The sequence below is a fragment of the Porites lutea genome, chromosome 3 (assembly GCF_958299795.1).
Source record: "Porites lutea chromosome 3, jaPorLute2.1, whole genome shotgun sequence".
NCBI classification, from domain to species: Eukaryota; Metazoa; Cnidaria; class Anthozoa; order Scleractinia; family Poritidae; genus Porites; species Porites lutea.
This window is the reverse complement of record NC_133203.1, coordinates 29,217,569-29,234,519: the sequence shown is the minus strand read 5'-3', so window position 1 is coordinate 29,234,519 and position 16,951 is coordinate 29,217,569. Positions and strand designations below refer to the sequence as shown.

Here is a 16,951-nt window from a genome sequence, read left to right as displayed (position 1 = left end):
ACCTGAAATTCGCTTACATTAACTTTCCTTGCGTTCACAAACCAAGCAGCTGGGAGACATTTGGACACCTTTCATCAACAGAACAACTATTTCTTCTTTCATCGGAAGATTCCTCCCGGCCAATAGCAAGACTTTTTAAACTGAAGTTATTCAGAAATGAGAGAAATTGTTTTAAGAATGACAAGAACTTACGTTTTGCTGCTAATTTTTGACTTCGCGAATCTTCGCGCCTTTGATTGTTAACGTCATGTTAGTTTGGTGCAGAACGCTTGGCCATAAAATCTCAAAAATTAATTCTGTTTAAAATTGTCTCTTACGCTATCGTCCTTAGGAACGAACAGTGACGCACATGCTGGATTACGTGCTTGTGAATGCTTAGAGGGACATTATCGGACTCATATGTTTGAACAGTGTCAAAAATGTACAGAGGGACTAAAATGCCAAGATGGCTATGCTACGTTGCAATCTGGCTATTGGTGGAAATGGAAGAACAACGTCCGTAAACATCGCTATCGACATTTTATAGCCAATCTCTTATCATCTTCCCCATCATTTGATAAAGAGGACGTGCAATATGCGTATCCCCTACCAACTCCATATAAGTGCCCAGGAAAAGAGTCTTGCAGAGGTGGCATGGATTCTATTTGTAAGGATGGTTACAAAGGTCCACTCTGTGATGTGTGCACAAAAGGATACTTTAAGCAATTTCATCAGTGCAGGAAATGCCCAACAAAGAAGTGGATAGTCGCCCAGATGTTAATATTTGTTTTAGTTATTTTGACAATAATAGCAGTTTGCGTTTGGACAAACAAAATAAAGGATAACAAGGGGGAGGGGAACACTGTGGCAGACTCTTTTCTGTCCAAAATAAAGATCGCAATTGGATTTTATCAGGTCACTAATGGTTTACTAGAAGCATTCTCATACATTGAATGGCCAGAGTCCGTACAGGTAATCGGCAAGTATTCTGAAACACTCCAGCTAAACATACTTGAGATGACTCCAATTAACTGCGTCTTTAAGGACCTAAACGTGGATGCTTTTGCAAACTTACTTTCCATGATGGCAGTTAATTTTGCCACTGTCATCTGTGCGGGCCTATGCTACCTTGTAAGAAAAGCTGTTATCTCAAGTAAAGCAGGAATGGACGACGACGAAAAGTCCAAAAAAATATCACAGTCTAAAGAAACCGTATACAAAAATTTGTTCTTTTTCTTGTACATCACCTACCTTAGCACGTGTTCCAAGACAGCAGCTGTTTTGCCCCTTGCATGCAGGGAAATTTGTCAAGACGAAGATGAGGACTCGTGCACAAAGTACCTGAAAGCCGATTACAGCATACAATGTCATGGTCCTTTGTTCAATAAATTGGTTGTCGGAGCATACGTTTCATTGGCGTACGTTATTGCTCTTCCTGCCGCCACATTCGTAATCCTTTGGAGAAAACGAAGAGTTATAAATACCAAAGAAGACATCAGAGGATGTAAAGATACAGCCCCTAGCACTGAAATAATCAAGGGGCTGCAATTTCTCTACGAAAACTATACAGCACGCTCCTGGTACTGGGAACTAATAGAGACTTCTCGCAAAGTAATCGTCACATCTGGTTTGATACTCGTGGGGCAGGAAAGCAGATCATACATTGGCTTAGCGTAGGTCATTGCTGGCATATATGGAGTGTACTTTGCCTGGAATCGTCCGATACAAGACGCCTTTGAAAATCGATTGATGGCCGCATCCATTGCCGTTACAGTTTTCAACTTGGGTGTTGGGGCCGTCAGTAAAATTCCTACAGAGAACTTACCTTCAGTGACCGACGTTTACATTGATACTCTCATTTTCAACATATTAGTTCTTGGAGCAAACACCTTGGTCATCGGATTAATTGCCTGTAAGAGTATTATAATTAAGATTATTATTATTGTTACTATTTTAATATAGATAGATTGTAAGATCATTGTTATTAAAATTAAGTCATTACTACTGATAGTATAATTGTATCAATAACAAAATGCTTGAATCTGATTGGTTCTTAACAGCCCATATTTATAGTTTAATTTTGCTATTGTAACTCCAAATCTGTCCGATTTGAGTTGTCCGATTACCGGGAGCTTGTAATCGGGCAGTTTACGAACTAATGAGAATCAAGTAGCAAATGCCATTAGCCAATGAAATTTAACTACATAGCACATCAATCAAAATCAATGAGAAAATGGTGACCAAGGCCTACTCTGGGACCTTAACTCGCCGCGAGATTGTGCGAGCTAATGCGAGTTTAGGCGAGTTAAGGCGAGATAAGGAAAAATTGAGCTCGCCTATTAGTTGCGAGTTTGTGCGAGTTAAGGCGAGTTAAGGCGAGTTAAGGGAAAATGATCCATCTTATGTTGAGGTTATAAGGCTTAAAACTTATAATATGCTTTAGTAACATACATATAAAGATGCCTTGGAATCTTTGTATGTCTTATATAATTATATATAGTAGGCTCCATGTTGTCCAATTACGAAAAAATTAAACCAAAAATTTCAGATGAGCTCCAAAGTTGAATGAAGCCAAATCTTGTTTAAATTAATAAACTGAAATATTTTCCTAATTGGACAAGCTTAAGTATGGATATGCTAGTGATATGGAGTCCTGTTCTTTATTAATTATATGGCATTTAGACTCCAAACTAGACCATTTGGTGGCTGTATCATAATAATAATCATTGTCATCATCATCATATATCATTTATTAAAGCTATATAATTATTTGGCAGAGTAATAAATTACCAGTAGTGAGGAAAAAAAATGAAAACAAAACAATCATGAATTGATAAAAAAAAATGTAGCTGTAGTATAAGCACAGGTAGGATATTTAATTTAATTTTATTTATTTTTTTAAATCAATAACACTATGTTTTAATAGGCAGGTGAGCATAATAGGTATCACATGACATGTCATCAATTGTTATCACTAACTCCAGAATTGAAAAAAAAAAAAAGTTTTTGCAGTCTGTGTCAATGTTCTTCAAAGAACTAGTATAAAAATCCGGGGAAGCTGACGAATTACAACTCAGCTGAGGAAATTTTTATGTCACAATCAATTTTACTGAAATGAAATGAAATTTCTTTCTCCTTGAAAATTACGACTTATCTTTAAGTCTTCCATTTGATCCATTCTCTCCATGTCACTGATGGTTTCCCTTGGAGTCCAGCTCAATTGTTTGTTTTCACTGCCAGAAATAATTGCCTTTTCGTTTCCTCGGATAATCTATTCTAATTTCTTGCAAATGAAGGCTGATGCCTTTTCGCAAAGACAGCAGTTCCCATATTTTAGAAACTCCCTCCTTAAACTTGGGCAATCCTGTGAGAGACACCTTGATTTCTACAAAAGAAAGGAGGATCAAGTTAACTTGATAGTAAACTCTTGATCATTCTTAGCCTAGCAAAACAGCAAAAAATAAATGACCATATTTTCTGTTTTGGCTTACTTATTTTTTACAAAATGTCAGAAAGTGTTAATAGTTGTGCAGAGGACTATACCTTATTTAACTTGATTAACAAGAAAACACTCTCTACTATCGGCTTTGTCTTCCAAACTCTTAAGAGTTGTCACTGATAAATCTTTCCTGACTTTCCTGCTTCGCATTTTTGCAAAATGATCACCGGCTCAGGCGTTTTGTGCGTGTTTTTATGTCACGTACGCCACATTGAAGCTTCCAACCTAAAACTCGCCAGTGGACTGGGATCAACAAGGCTTTTATAGAGTTAACGTTGCAAGGGTAAAAGGCTTTAGCTTAGCTTACCTGCATGTGATACATTTTGAAACTTCTCGATTTAACATCAAAAGTTTTCCACGAGTTCTCCTCCTTTTCTTCAGAAGTTTTCCCGTCCATCTTGAAAATTACCCAGAAAGCATATCGAGGACAATAGGCTGAGCGAGAGGGCCCTGGGAGGACACGAGTTACCAGTATCTTCTGGGTAATTTCAAAGATGGCGAACGAAGTTGGCTATCGATGCAAAATATTGTACCTTTAGCAATCCTTTATTCAGTTAAGGGCTAAATGTAACAAGTCTTCTGAATCATGCCTGGGTTATGGTTGCCAGTCTGAATACAATGTAGGCCATACAGGATGTCACGTTGAACCAATGTACAGATCTTCTATTACGAGGTAAATATTTATAAGAATTATTTATAAGAAATATGGACTGCAATCAGTATGTGGACTATTTAAAGGATTCTCGATTATGGCTACATCCTAGCCTTTCATTGATGATTGTCAGCTGGAATCCTCATTAAGCTTCATCAGATTATAAGATGATACGTAAGCTACTACTCTTCATATGTCATAAACAGCTTGGATGCATTATATTTGCAAAGTAATTAAACTTTCCATTACAAGTAAACTTTTTTTGTAAATCATTAGCCAGCTTAAAACTAAAAATTTGATATTCTGGTGTTATGTTTTTGTATTTCACTCTAAATTCGAGATTTCTTATTTTAAGCCAAAAATTAGAAACAAATCATAGGAGAATATTTTTTTCTTCAATTGAGAGATTCAAAGCAATCTTGAAATTAGCGTGTTTCTTTGTCTTGCGTAGAAGTGTAAGACTAAAACTTAAACTATTTTGTGAAAACGTTTTCGTGGATTCACTGTTAGTGCTTTTAGTTAATGTCACTTACTTTGTGGACCAAAACACAAACAGTGAATGTGGGATTTGTTAGACCCTGTGACCCCATGCCTCTGGAATTTTTGCCATGCTTAGCATTGAAGCCTTTTCATTAGGCAACGAGTTAGTGCATGTTCAGGCTGTTCCTGGTAGTTCCATTGAGAGTCCAGTTGTGACTCCAAGGCATGACAATGTTAAGTAAGAAAAAACCTCATCAAATCTTTAGTGGTGAAATACCCTTACCACAGAGGCTATTGGAAATTCCAGAAGGATGGGATTGGTCAATTACATATTTTTTTAAAGGTAAAAACCCTGTTTTCCTTAAAAATCACTATCTGTTAAACTTTTGAAATTTGTGTTCTTTGGCGTCTTCCCTTTATGGAGTAATTGTGAAATTACACTGAGAGTAGTATGAGATATTAAAATTGGTATCCACTTGGCAGTGGCGAGATTGGGCGAGTTTGTGCAAGATAATGCGAGTTTAGGCGAGTTAAGGCGAGATAAGGAAATTTGAACATAATCTCAAGTTGCGAGTTAAGGCGAGTTAAGGCGAGTTAAGGTCCCAGAGTAGGCCTTGACCAGATAAGCTGTCCAGCTTCTAATGGAAAACAAAAATGGATAAAGGTAACTGGTCCAGTGACTTTTATTTAGATATTTTTTCTTCAGACTTTGACAGCTTGTTAAATACAAAACAAAAATGTAATTTTTCTTTTGAAAAGTTCATCATTCGGTCGGGCTTCCACATTCCGATGATTTGATCCAAAGTTGTAACTGATCATGTTTTTGCTTTGGAATCTTTCTCTTACATTATTAAATATTCCAAGACTGAGATTCTCGCATTTTGTTATTGACTCAAGTAACTGGTAATAGGACTCGTAGTTTCAAATTACTCGCCCGATTACCCCCTGAATTGTACTCCACTCAGTTCTATTTCCATTACTTATTACAATTATTATTATTATTATTATTATTATTATTATTGTTATTGTTAATATCATTAATATTATAACTGCTGTTATTCAATTTTAATATTTGTGTGGGCTTTTTTGTTTGCCTACCTTTGACAAACTCGTAAAAAACAAATTAACTTAATCGTTCCTGCAGGTACTCACGTATATTACTTCGTCTACATTGTCCTATAAATAAACTCAAACGACAAGAAATCTTTGAAGTTCAGTTGCCAAGTCTTCAGATAATCAATATTACAGACATTCATAGTTTGTCTGGGTAAGAGACACTGCTTACGTTTTCCTAAAAGTGATCCAGGCAACTTGCTCTTTAATGCGGACATTCCAGTCTAATCTACTCAGTGAGAAATTCTGTGGGAGGTTTAAAAGCCCACACACTGTTGAGACTGTTATTAAAGAGTAGGGGACGTACTGGTCTATCTCAAATTCACATCCAAATTGAGGGGCATTCATAACTCAATACTTCATTTATTGTAACCTGCAACACAGACAGACTCCCTAGACTGTATTGAAAATTTTCCCTGTAAATCCCTGATGGGGGATTGACAAAACATTGTCCATTTTCGAGGAAAACGGGGCACATAGTGGGTAAACTAGAAGCAATCGATATCTGGTGCTTAATCTCGCTTGTACTTACAGTTGAAAACATTTTACTTCTCAATCGCATAATTCTAATGAGATTTCTGACGGTCAAGTGTTCGGATTCCTTTCAGTTCAATACATGCTGCACCTGTATGCCTATCTTAAGAAATGGTATAAAAATCCACAGTGGTCTTTCTCGTGCTGTCTAGCGCTGATCCTTCCCTTTCTCAGTCTGCCCGGGGATGTCAGTGGCATTCAAGGAGCAAATATAATGAGTAACCAATTAGAAACTGGAGACATCGACATGCCCACTATTACCAATGCCGTGCAAGACAGTGGAGCTATTGATATATCTCTCGAGGAAGGCGAAGAATCCGATGATAGCCTTCATCAGGATCAGAATTACATTCACACAACCACCCAGTTAAAAACTGAGCAAATGGAAAAGCCAGCATTTACTCTGGCGCAAACCAAGGAGGCTTCCAAAATCAGTTTTGAAGAAAAGAAACTAGAGGATGATAACACGAAGGTAACAGATATTATCCACACTGACAGTCAGCCAAAGGGCGGCGGAAAGCAAATGGAGGCTTTTGCGCTTCTCTCAAATCACTGTTCGTACAAGTGTCATCAAGGCACCCAAACGAAGTTTGGGGCTCTTTGTTGCATCGGAGGTGTACGATTCAAGAAGAAGGACACAATTCAAATGTAAGTACAGTGCAACAAAACGTACACTTAGAAGGTTCGAAATAAATCTAAGCGGCATGCGTCATAGCCTGAATTTCAGCTGTCTCCTCGAAACGCAAACGTTCACGACGAGACCCGGAACGGCTGAAATTCAGGCTACATGTATTAAAGCGAAGTTAGTTTCAGTGTATTTATTTATTTATTTATTCTTGCAATTCATCGTATCATTTATTGACTTATTTGTCACTAATCTGTCTATCATTTATTGTATTACTTTCTGTTACTCATAAGTACGATCCTTACATCCGCCTGCTGTGAGAACTGAAATTGCAAAAAGATCCTTCTATTATTATGGTTGCACTCTTTTTAACGAATTATCTTAATGATATTTCGTGTTTTACATCTTTTAATCTTTTAATTGAAAATAGTTTTCTATTTATATTATTACCTGTATTAGTGTAATGTTCATATGTTTAGTGCGTTTTTGTGCGTTGTTGCTCAGGGCTCCCATTGATAACAGACAGCTTTTTGCGTCTGAAGGGGCTACCCTGAGCGGTATAAATTAATAAAGGTTCTTCTTATTCTTCTTCTATTCCAAAACGGTAGCAAATGAATTCGAGGTGACTGACGTGTAAAAATCGGATTTTATGACTGTTGGTATGTATATAAAATGCTAGATCGTAAGGCTCGCCATCTAGTGACGTTTTCAAGGGTAAACAAACCGTAATGGCTTAGTTAGTTGTAAGCGTGCCAATACATGTTATTCAATACTTTTACTGCACCTGTTATGTTTCTTTCAGGCGTTTTTGATAAAATCCAAAGAGGAGACTACAACAAACGAGATATGATGAAATCTTCTGGAGTTGAGAGGCCTTTGCAATGAGAGGGAATTCACTGACATCTAATTTTAAAAAAAATGGCTCAAAAAACTGAGCAGCATTTGTTTGTATATTTTGTTAATTTCTGTTTGTTTGTTGTTATTGTTGTTTTGAGTGGGAAAGATAGATGTTAGTCCCTGTTTTACCCTATTACTTAATTTCAGTTGAAAGAATACAAATAGACATTTTTCTCTCAAGAATGTTTTTTTTCCCTGACAGTCCTGGTACGTTTTTAGTATGCTTTTAAATTCCTATCTAGCATGCCCAGGAAAGAATGCCAATTACTTGCTCGAATAAATATCTGTCAGCATTTGAAGCACACTGACTGGGATTCTGCTGTTATAATAATTTTTTAGTAAAATCCAGCTAGTGGTCTATTATCAATGCTGCGTTCTGATTGGTTGAGCTACTACTAGGCTATATGTTATAGCCTACTAGTAGCGAAAAGCGCGCGCTTTTTGGCGGCAAAAAAGGATTTTTATTCTCGATGTTTTTGACCAACTAGTTGGATTTTACTAAAACAATTATTCCTCTCGCCCTCATGGCCTCTGAGTCAATAGCCCATGCATGAGGCCGAAGGCCGAATGGGCTATTGACTCATAATTGTTAAATATCCAATATACTTTACAAAAAGGGAAAAAATCGTCCCATGACACAGGCTCTGGATACTTTTGCCTCTTATAACCCAACAATCCTCTTCATTTGGTTTAAATTCGATAACAGACTGATTTTACCAGTGCATGAAGGGGTTAGATTTTATCCAGACCTATAGTATTGCCTTGCTGTGAAAGCAAATAAAAAAAGTCTGATAAAGTAAACTGGTCATGTGACCTTAAATAGCCGAATTTGCGAATGCCAACCTTTTGTCAGAGTAAATGCGAAGGGCTAACGTTCGGCGATGAGAAAACACTGTTACAAGGATACTGGGTATGTTCTTTGTCTAAGAACTCAGACTCTCTCACCTTTTTAATCATAACTGTGTTTGGGGTGCAAATGGCTCTTTTGACAACCTCGTCCCCAGGGCGCTTTTCACTGGCTTAGGGAAAAAAACCCTGGGGACGAGGTTGATATTTTAAACAAGGGTAAGAAAAATCCAGCGTTTCCTTTTTCTACGACTGCACGAACACCCAGTTATTACGACCAATCAAATACCACATGAGTGGCTATCCCTTCATTGGGACCACCATGTCAATACGACCACATTTCCATGGCCCACTCATGGTACTACAAAAAGGGTTCCACTGAAGGAAGGTGCGCTTTCATTAGTTTAACAAAACAACAGACAAGGGACCAAATAAATGCTTTTAACCTTTTATTCAAATTGAAAAGATGCAGGTCATATGGACAAACGAATATAGTAGTCTAGAAGAGCTGCAGAGTCTGCAGACCACACATTCTATAAAAAAAAAAGAATTAAAAAAAATCAATTTGCCTAGTGTTTGATAGTTTTTTGGAATAAGATGAGTAGGTTTACTGTTTTACTAAGTTGAAGCTCTCGTATTCAAAATAAAAACATAACCGGAAAGCTTTAAAGATAATTACTTTTCTAATAGGGAATGTCTACTTCCTATATGCAAATATCAAAATACAGTACAAAACTTATCGTCAACACCTTTTAATTTTAACCCGTGAAAATATGCGCAGATGTGTTGAAAATTCCCTTGTTACTACTAGTATTCTTTTGGAGTACCAAATGTTCATTTAGAGCAATGTTCATATGACCTTGAAATGAAAACGCGCGAACAAAACAGAAACAAAAAACCAACGGAAATAGAGCGATTTGATTGGTTTATAGAACGGATACAAACGCGCGTGGCTTTTGGTTGGTTAATTAAACGAACGCTCGCGTGAAAAAACTTCATGCCCGAGAACTTTCTAGAAATCAACCGATACTTCGCTTTATCGTCATACTGCAACATGATTGGCCAGTCGAACAATGCCTTCTCCATATTACGGTTTTCTTTGGCGGAAAACGAAGAGTCCATGTTTTGATCTTTTCATTCATTGGCTGATAAAACAAATAACAACACTTTCCGAAACCATTTTTCAAGGTCATACAAAAATCTCTCTATTCATTGCCATACCCAAAATCAAGGCAAATAATATATAAAAAACAAGGACAAAACTGAAGCAGAACATATATATAACAAGTTTGACTTGTTCTGTGATCACAAGTATATCCTTCTTTAGCGTCCTCACATATTACTTTCAAGAAGTGGTTTAAGAAGTATTAATCATTTAAAACCAAACACAAAACGTTAACAATAAGCATCCCACATTACATACTCCAGAAACGTCGCGTCAAATTCGGCTTTCCTAATTAACAGAACAGCCATTAGATTTCGTATTTGTAAAACACCATTAATATCAGTAACTGACTTGGAAACGAACATTAAGCAGGCTACAAGGCTTTGAGGAAGTATAATAAAATAAAGTAGATAAGTTACTTTTACATTTAAAACAATTAACTGGATCATAACAATTCCAACAAACATTGCAACAAGGTTCCTTGCCCATTCAAATTCAAGTCCTTTACTCTTCATTTTCACTATGCTTCAAGTGAAAAAGACGCTGACAAATACGCAAATCCTTACTAAGAACATATATGCCAAGGAAAATATTATAAATCACAATTTTTCAAATTACTTTGAGTAGTAATTCCATATCAGAACGAGCACGTGATTGGCATGCATAACTTTCATAAAAGTCGCCTCCTGATAACTCGAACCAAAATCGATTTCCCCTGGATTTCCTTCATGTATTTACTGTAATTTCACCCTCAGTAACCCGAACCCTCGATAATTCGAACCTCTCGCTAACTCGACTGAGGAATTTTTGTTATCCTCTGATTATTTCTATACAATTTTACCCTCGATAACTCGAATCACGTTTTGAGCACTTAAAATGTCGCGAAAAAACAGTGAACTGGCGTTCGAAACACTTAATTTTGAATTTCCCATCTACTTGTCATAGGCATATAGTCTACTAGTGGCAAGCTTATGTTGTTTGTCACAAATGTAACGCGAAAAAGTTTTACAAAATGTACTTCTCAAAACAGTAAATCGCATGCTCTTTTTAGGCTATAGCCTAACAGGTTTTTTAAAACCAGGTTCTTAGTCGCTAATTTTTACTGTATTGAATGGAAAGTTAATTCTCGAGCCAAGCATAAATTGAAGCACGAGTAAAAACATTAGTTCAAAACAGGGATAACCTTGTTCCACTCAATGAAACAAGCACGATCTCAAAGATAGCCATTAAATACTTCACAATAATACATAGAAATATGAAAAACAACGAGGTTGTGCTGATGCGAGAAGGAAACGCAGTAAAGTCATAGACCTTCGAGATCATTCAATGTGGTAACTAACCTTTTTAAGGTGACTCGAACCAGTTATTTTGTGGGGTACCATCATACGACCATGAAATTCAGAATCCGGGTAGTTGGTTAATCAATTGCGGCCCTGAAAAAAATTTGAAGGGAAAAAAACTACGAATTTTTAAGAAAATGCTTTTTTCGTGAGAAGGACTCTTAAACGCTGACAAACGTCAACAAAAAAACGCTAATTTCTATATGTTTGCATTGCTCGAAATCGCGCGCATTTAGAAGGCCCTAAAGCTTTTTACTGACTTGCAAGGACCCATCTGTTATTAACATCCCCAAAATAAAGAGATAAATCTCATAGTTTATTAGATATAATCGTGTAAAGTTTGCTTATCATTTTTACACAAATTATGACCTAAATTTGCAAACCATTGAATTTCTCGAATTGGGTCTTTGCGATTTTGGTGAAACTTTGTTCAACGCAAGGCGCACTATATGCAGCCGAGAGACTTTCACGAAAAAATGCCGGCAACAGCAGAATTTCGACTCAGACCCGAAAGAGGCGTGGCACTTTAACCACGTGACATTTACTTCGATCGCCAAAAATTTTACGCTGTATTGTAGATTGATCTATATGTTATCCATGCTATATGTTGGACTTACGACCAAAGTAAAGGTGGGGATACCATAGAGCTTCAAAGTAGGATGGTATCCTCACAAAATAACCGTGACTGGGTAGAGTCACCTTAAAAGAACTAACCCTGTCTTGCCGTATCTAGTCAGGTTTGGTGACTATAGAATTCCACAATGACCCTACTTTATTGCTAACCTAATTGCTTTGAAAGAATGATCAGGTTAGATCCTTTTCGCTGCAAATCTTATTGATGAACTGGTTTGACAGAACGAATCAGTCTTGATTACAAGGTAATTATCCTCACCTTGCAGCTTTCACTCTCCCCTCCGACTATTACAGCAACCTGACCCTCCATGGTCACTGTGATTCCTCCCAGCCAATCAGTGTTTTCTTCATCGAACTGAATCCTTCGTACAAACTCTCCTGCGGTGGTGAAAACTTCCATTATCAAACAAGACGTCTCTCTTTCGTACCCGGCCACAACAAATTGTTCACCTGTAGGATGGAATGCAGCTCTCAAATGGTGATCTCCACGAATGTCGACAGTGATTTTGGCTTTTTGTTTTCCCTTTAGAGTGAAAAGGTAGACGCTACACTCATCAGTGTCCATGATCATAACGTGGTCCCCAGTGGCAGTGATATCTCTTGGACTTTTAAGCAGTCCCCCACCGAAGCTAAGAACAAATCTTCCATCGCCTTTATACACTTCTACCACATCTCCAGATCCTGATCCTCTTAATATCAGGATATTTTCGCTACAAATTGTCAGCTTACCCTGTCCCCACGGCCCTTTTTTCACAGAAAACGTGCAAAGAAGGGAAGTTGTTGGGTTGAATTTTCTAACTTCCAGCTCATTTTCTTTAGTCCGGGACTTCTTACGTCCGATCAGTACATAGTTATTGCTATATTCGTCAGTAGCAATATCAAGAATATGCAGCTCTGTATTGTCATCATCACTTTGCAGATAAACGCAGCTTTTGAAATCCCCGTTGCTGTCAAACAACTTGATTGATTTATCCCCATCGTCCGCAACAATGAGCTGCTCGAGTGTATTCGTAGCGATACCTACAGGACTTTTCAATATTTGTTCCTTTTCACCCTCCTGACCAAACGACCACGGTTTGACGAAACAGTGTTCCATGCCTTGTTTTCGTAGAAGTTTTGTAAGTCTTTCGTCACGAATCGGGTCAATTTCCTCTTTGCCCGTGTCAACGCAAGGCCATTCTCTTAGGCCAAACCCAAACATGAGGGTGACATCGTAAATAACTCGATTAAGATGGCAGACGGCAGATATGACTTTTCGCCTTTCGTCTTTGCTAAATCGGGCCCGGAATCCTTTATTGAGCTGCACGTCAAAATACTCCTTAACAGCGGTCAAAGAGTGCAGTTCCTCCAAGCAAACTCTACATGCTGGCAGTGCATCTTGGGGGCTTTCACAATTCTGTAGTATTGTTGCCATAACTCGATATTGCATGGCCAGAATGCGATCACGCAAATCCAGTGCCTCATTGGCAAAGGCATCTCTAGCTTTCTCACGAGCGTATTCAAACCTCTTTTTCGCGATTTCTAGTGTTTTTCTAACTGATTCATCCTGCAGGTCTGTCTCATCTATGAAATTCATTCGTCTCGTGAGAGTTCTTATCTCCCTTCCGTCTTCGCCACCCGTGGCTTGATCAGTGCTAACATCTTCAAATTCGGCTATTGTCTTTGATCTGCCAAACACTTCATACAAATACTGGATACCTTCTGCAAATGAGCTGAAGCTTGATAATAAGTCCTTTCTTGCTAGTCCATCCAACTTGGATTTGACATCGTCAATTTCGCGCAAGATCAAGCGACGGAATTTCTGATCAACAACATCACCTTCTTTAAGCTTTTCCGCTGCAGTTGCTCTTCCTTTTCGTAAAAGCAAACCGATTGTTGCTTTGAACACTGTTGTCACTATTGCAGACATAACAATATCTCATGTGAAATAACACAGAAAATGCTGTGTCAAATGTGTGAAAACCATCCTATATACGTGACGGTGAAACTTAGGTTATTTAAGGAACTTCTATTAGTTATATAGCAATACAGTGATTAGACGTCACAGTCGAATGGTTCCCTCGTGAATGGCACATGTCTCTGCCTTGAGGGTTCAATTCAATCAATCAATCAACTTTATTTAAACACGGTAAATGGCTCAACATGCTGGTTTTCGGATATGCCGTGTGACAATAACAAGTTATAAATATTAAAACTAGTAATCAACTAACAATAATTTAGCAAAAGAGTCAACAATTTTATCTATTTCTATTGACTCTTATAAATGCGACTATCTAGTTTTTACGCAGAGCAAGACTAGTTCCCCCAAGAGAGGCTGTTTTAGAAAGATTCAGAGCCTGTCGTCAATTTGACTTGTCAGGACCAAAAATACATTAACCTCGGTTGATTGTTTGGAATGTCATATCAGTATTATTAAACGAGGCATTTTAGAGGTAATGTCGCGTGCATATCTGATCACAGTCGTAGCAGTAAAAGTGTACATACACCGTACAGTTATGCGAGTTTCTGATATGAGAAGAGACTACCACTTGCATTTAGGGCCCATTTTGCCTTTAATATTGTTGAAAAAGAAAGTTTTTGAAAAAAAAAAAGGATTACAAAGCCTGTTGTGGTTGGATTTGCCTCAAAATACATTGACCTCTTGGTTGATTTTTTGGACTATCTAACAAGGCATACAAATGTCGCGATTAAAGTGCCGTAGCTCAGAGTAAAAATGTTCCTTTAATACTCGTCAAATTTCGTTGAAAAACTTGGCTAAAACTAATTTCTCGTGTCAAGCCTTCTCCAACAATTATTTTGACTTTTCCATGTGTGTAATTCTTTTCCCCTTTCCCAATATTGATGTTTCCGTTTATTTGCAAATGGATACGATACTCCAATTTGCATTAGGGAGGACGCAACGTGACAAGGGGGGCTTTCCATTTAGGAAAAAAACCCTGAAATTTCGGTGGGAGCAAAAGTGGAATTTCCGATTGGTAAAAAGTTGTTCCATTTGGTCGTAAACCCCAGTACGTCGCGGTGCCCGACCGTGGACCTCAGGAACTGGTACAAACTACGAGAAACGTAAATGGAACACGACATTCCGTTCGGAAATTCCAACCGGGAAAACGGGCCCACCTTTTTAGATTTTCCACTTTTTCTGGGAATTTTCCAGTGGGACGAACCGACGAAACGTGTGCCATTTACGGCCGAACCGAAAATCCGGGAAATTTTGACTAAATGGAAAGCGCCCAAGAGTTCCAAGAAATGTGGTAAGAATTGCAACGTAATGAAGGCATACTGTCACGGGGAGAGACTACTAGTCGTATTAAGGGCCCATTCTGGTTGCATATCTGATCAAACCATATGAAATTTATGAAAAATAGGTAGTAAAAAATGGCAAAATGGGTACAGAGGTAGCATTGAATTTGAGATATAGCAGTGTATATAGTTCTTGTCTACAAGAGATTCACTTCAAGTACCTGAAAATACCAACTTATTCCTTGTTGTCTCGTGTGTGTCACCTGACAGTTCCTCCATTTTTAAACCACTACCCAAATGATCCAAAAATTAAATTCTACCGTGTCTAAGTGAGGCTTCTAATCATCAGCAGGTTTTATTAAGGGAAACTCGGCTTGAATATTCTAGAGAAAAAATGAAGGCATGAGATCACAATTCTCTGAACCAATATTATTTAAGTCCTTCTCAGAGTGCATGTCAAATCGAGACATTTTTTGCGGTATTTTCTATTTTAGGCTCAGAAACTTGTATTAAAAATTCACTGAATGAATCATCATGTCACCGGAACTGAAAATAACAAACTGGAAGTGTTACTCATATAACCGCGTTCATCTGGGAACAAAGTAGTTAATTGCGTGGCGTGTGATCGTTCGGTGAAAACTTGAAAATGGGCAAGGATGTACGAGGAATAAAAAGAGAGAAATGTGCTTGTGGTGAATGCGAGGATTTCATGAGGTCAGATGGAGCAACTTGTGGCTATTGTGGCTGTTTACCGACTTGCCGTTCTAAAAAGATGCCTGCTACTCCTCTGACTCTGTTGGTGGCACATCGGTTGCGGGAAAAAGTGAAAGTGCAAGTCCAGGGAAGTGGAAAGATGAAGACCTAAGGTGGTTTCCGAAGTTGTCGGTTCAAGCCCGAGTAGCTTAAGTGAAGAATCCTCACCGGAGACTGATTTTATACCAGAACCCCGCGCGGAAACATCAAAATATAGGCGAAAGCGACACAGGTACAGAGACAATTATGTTAGTTGGGAGAAGATAGTTTTTTGATATTCGACACCTGTAAATAATTTAGATTAATCTTGACTGGTAGCTTTCCTTGTATATACAAAATAGAAGCGACATGGAGTAATTTTTCCTTGCCAAACAAACTATGACCCTACCCCGGTTGAGAATAAAACAGGATTGACACTCCCCAATTTGTAAAAAATTTACTAAGGACCCTCCCGTCCCCAATAAAAAACGTACCTGCTCTAAGAAAACATTGATAGCTCTCGACCTGCTACTTCGGGAGGCAGAAGCACCTGAGACCACACTTCTGATCCACTTCTCTAGACTTGTTTTTCAGAATAACTTTCTCAAAACCGAATTTTGTGGAGATATTTTTCATCAAACGTTTGGGATCGCTATGGGAACACCTTTCGCAGTCACGGCCGTTAATGCTTTCATGTATTATTTGGAAAAGGATGTTGTCACATAATTTTCTAGTCATCTACTTTTGTACAAGCAGTACAAGCGGTTTATCGATGACATATTTTTTATTTGGAAGGGTCCCAAAGTAAACTTATTAGAGTTTCTTAGTTTCCGGGCAATAGCAAGAATAATCGTATCAAACTTACATATGTTATTGACGAAAGTAGTATTTCGTTTCTGGATTTATTTCTTTACAAAGATGCTAATTTTAGCGCACTGCAGTTTTCTACCTATCAAAAGCCACTAAATAAGTATCTGTACATTATTCCCGCGAGCAACAAGGGGGCCTTTATTAGACTTAGAGGCGAGCTTATGCGCAATACTAGAAATAGTTCCACGTTTAAAGCTTTTAGCGAAACGCGTGGGAAATTCTGGAAGCGTCTCCGGCGTCGCGGTTACCCAGATGGGATTTTACTTCCTTTATTCAGTGAGGTTAAATACAGTAACAGAACTAAATGGCTTTCGCGAAAACGCAAATCCCCAAACGGTAGAATGGT

The 16,951-nt window shown here is 38.0% G+C and overlaps 2 protein-coding genes across 2 annotated transcripts in view; one reads left to right on the top strand and one right to left on the bottom strand.

The window, feature by feature from the left end:
• Window positions 1–335: 335 nt before the first annotated feature.
• Window positions 336–7,888, top strand: LOC140930879 (cysteine repeat modular protein A-like). Its single transcript, XM_073380590.1, is given in 3 exon segments — window positions 336–1,891; window positions 6,332–6,905; window positions 7,685–7,888. Coding segments are annotated over 3 exon segments (2,076 nt in total). The 5' UTR covers window positions 336–399; the 3' UTR covers window positions 7,695–7,888.
• Window positions 7,889–16,263: 8,375 nt separating this feature from the next.
• LOC140930876 (uncharacterized) overlaps window positions 16,264–16,951 on the bottom strand; it is a 16,948-nt gene continuing 16,260 nt past the window's right edge. The window contains exon 3 of the mRNA XM_073380588.1: window positions 16,264–16,951. This exon is cut by the window's right edge and continues 928 nt beyond it. The gene's annotated coding sequence lies outside the window, so the exon portion shown is untranslated.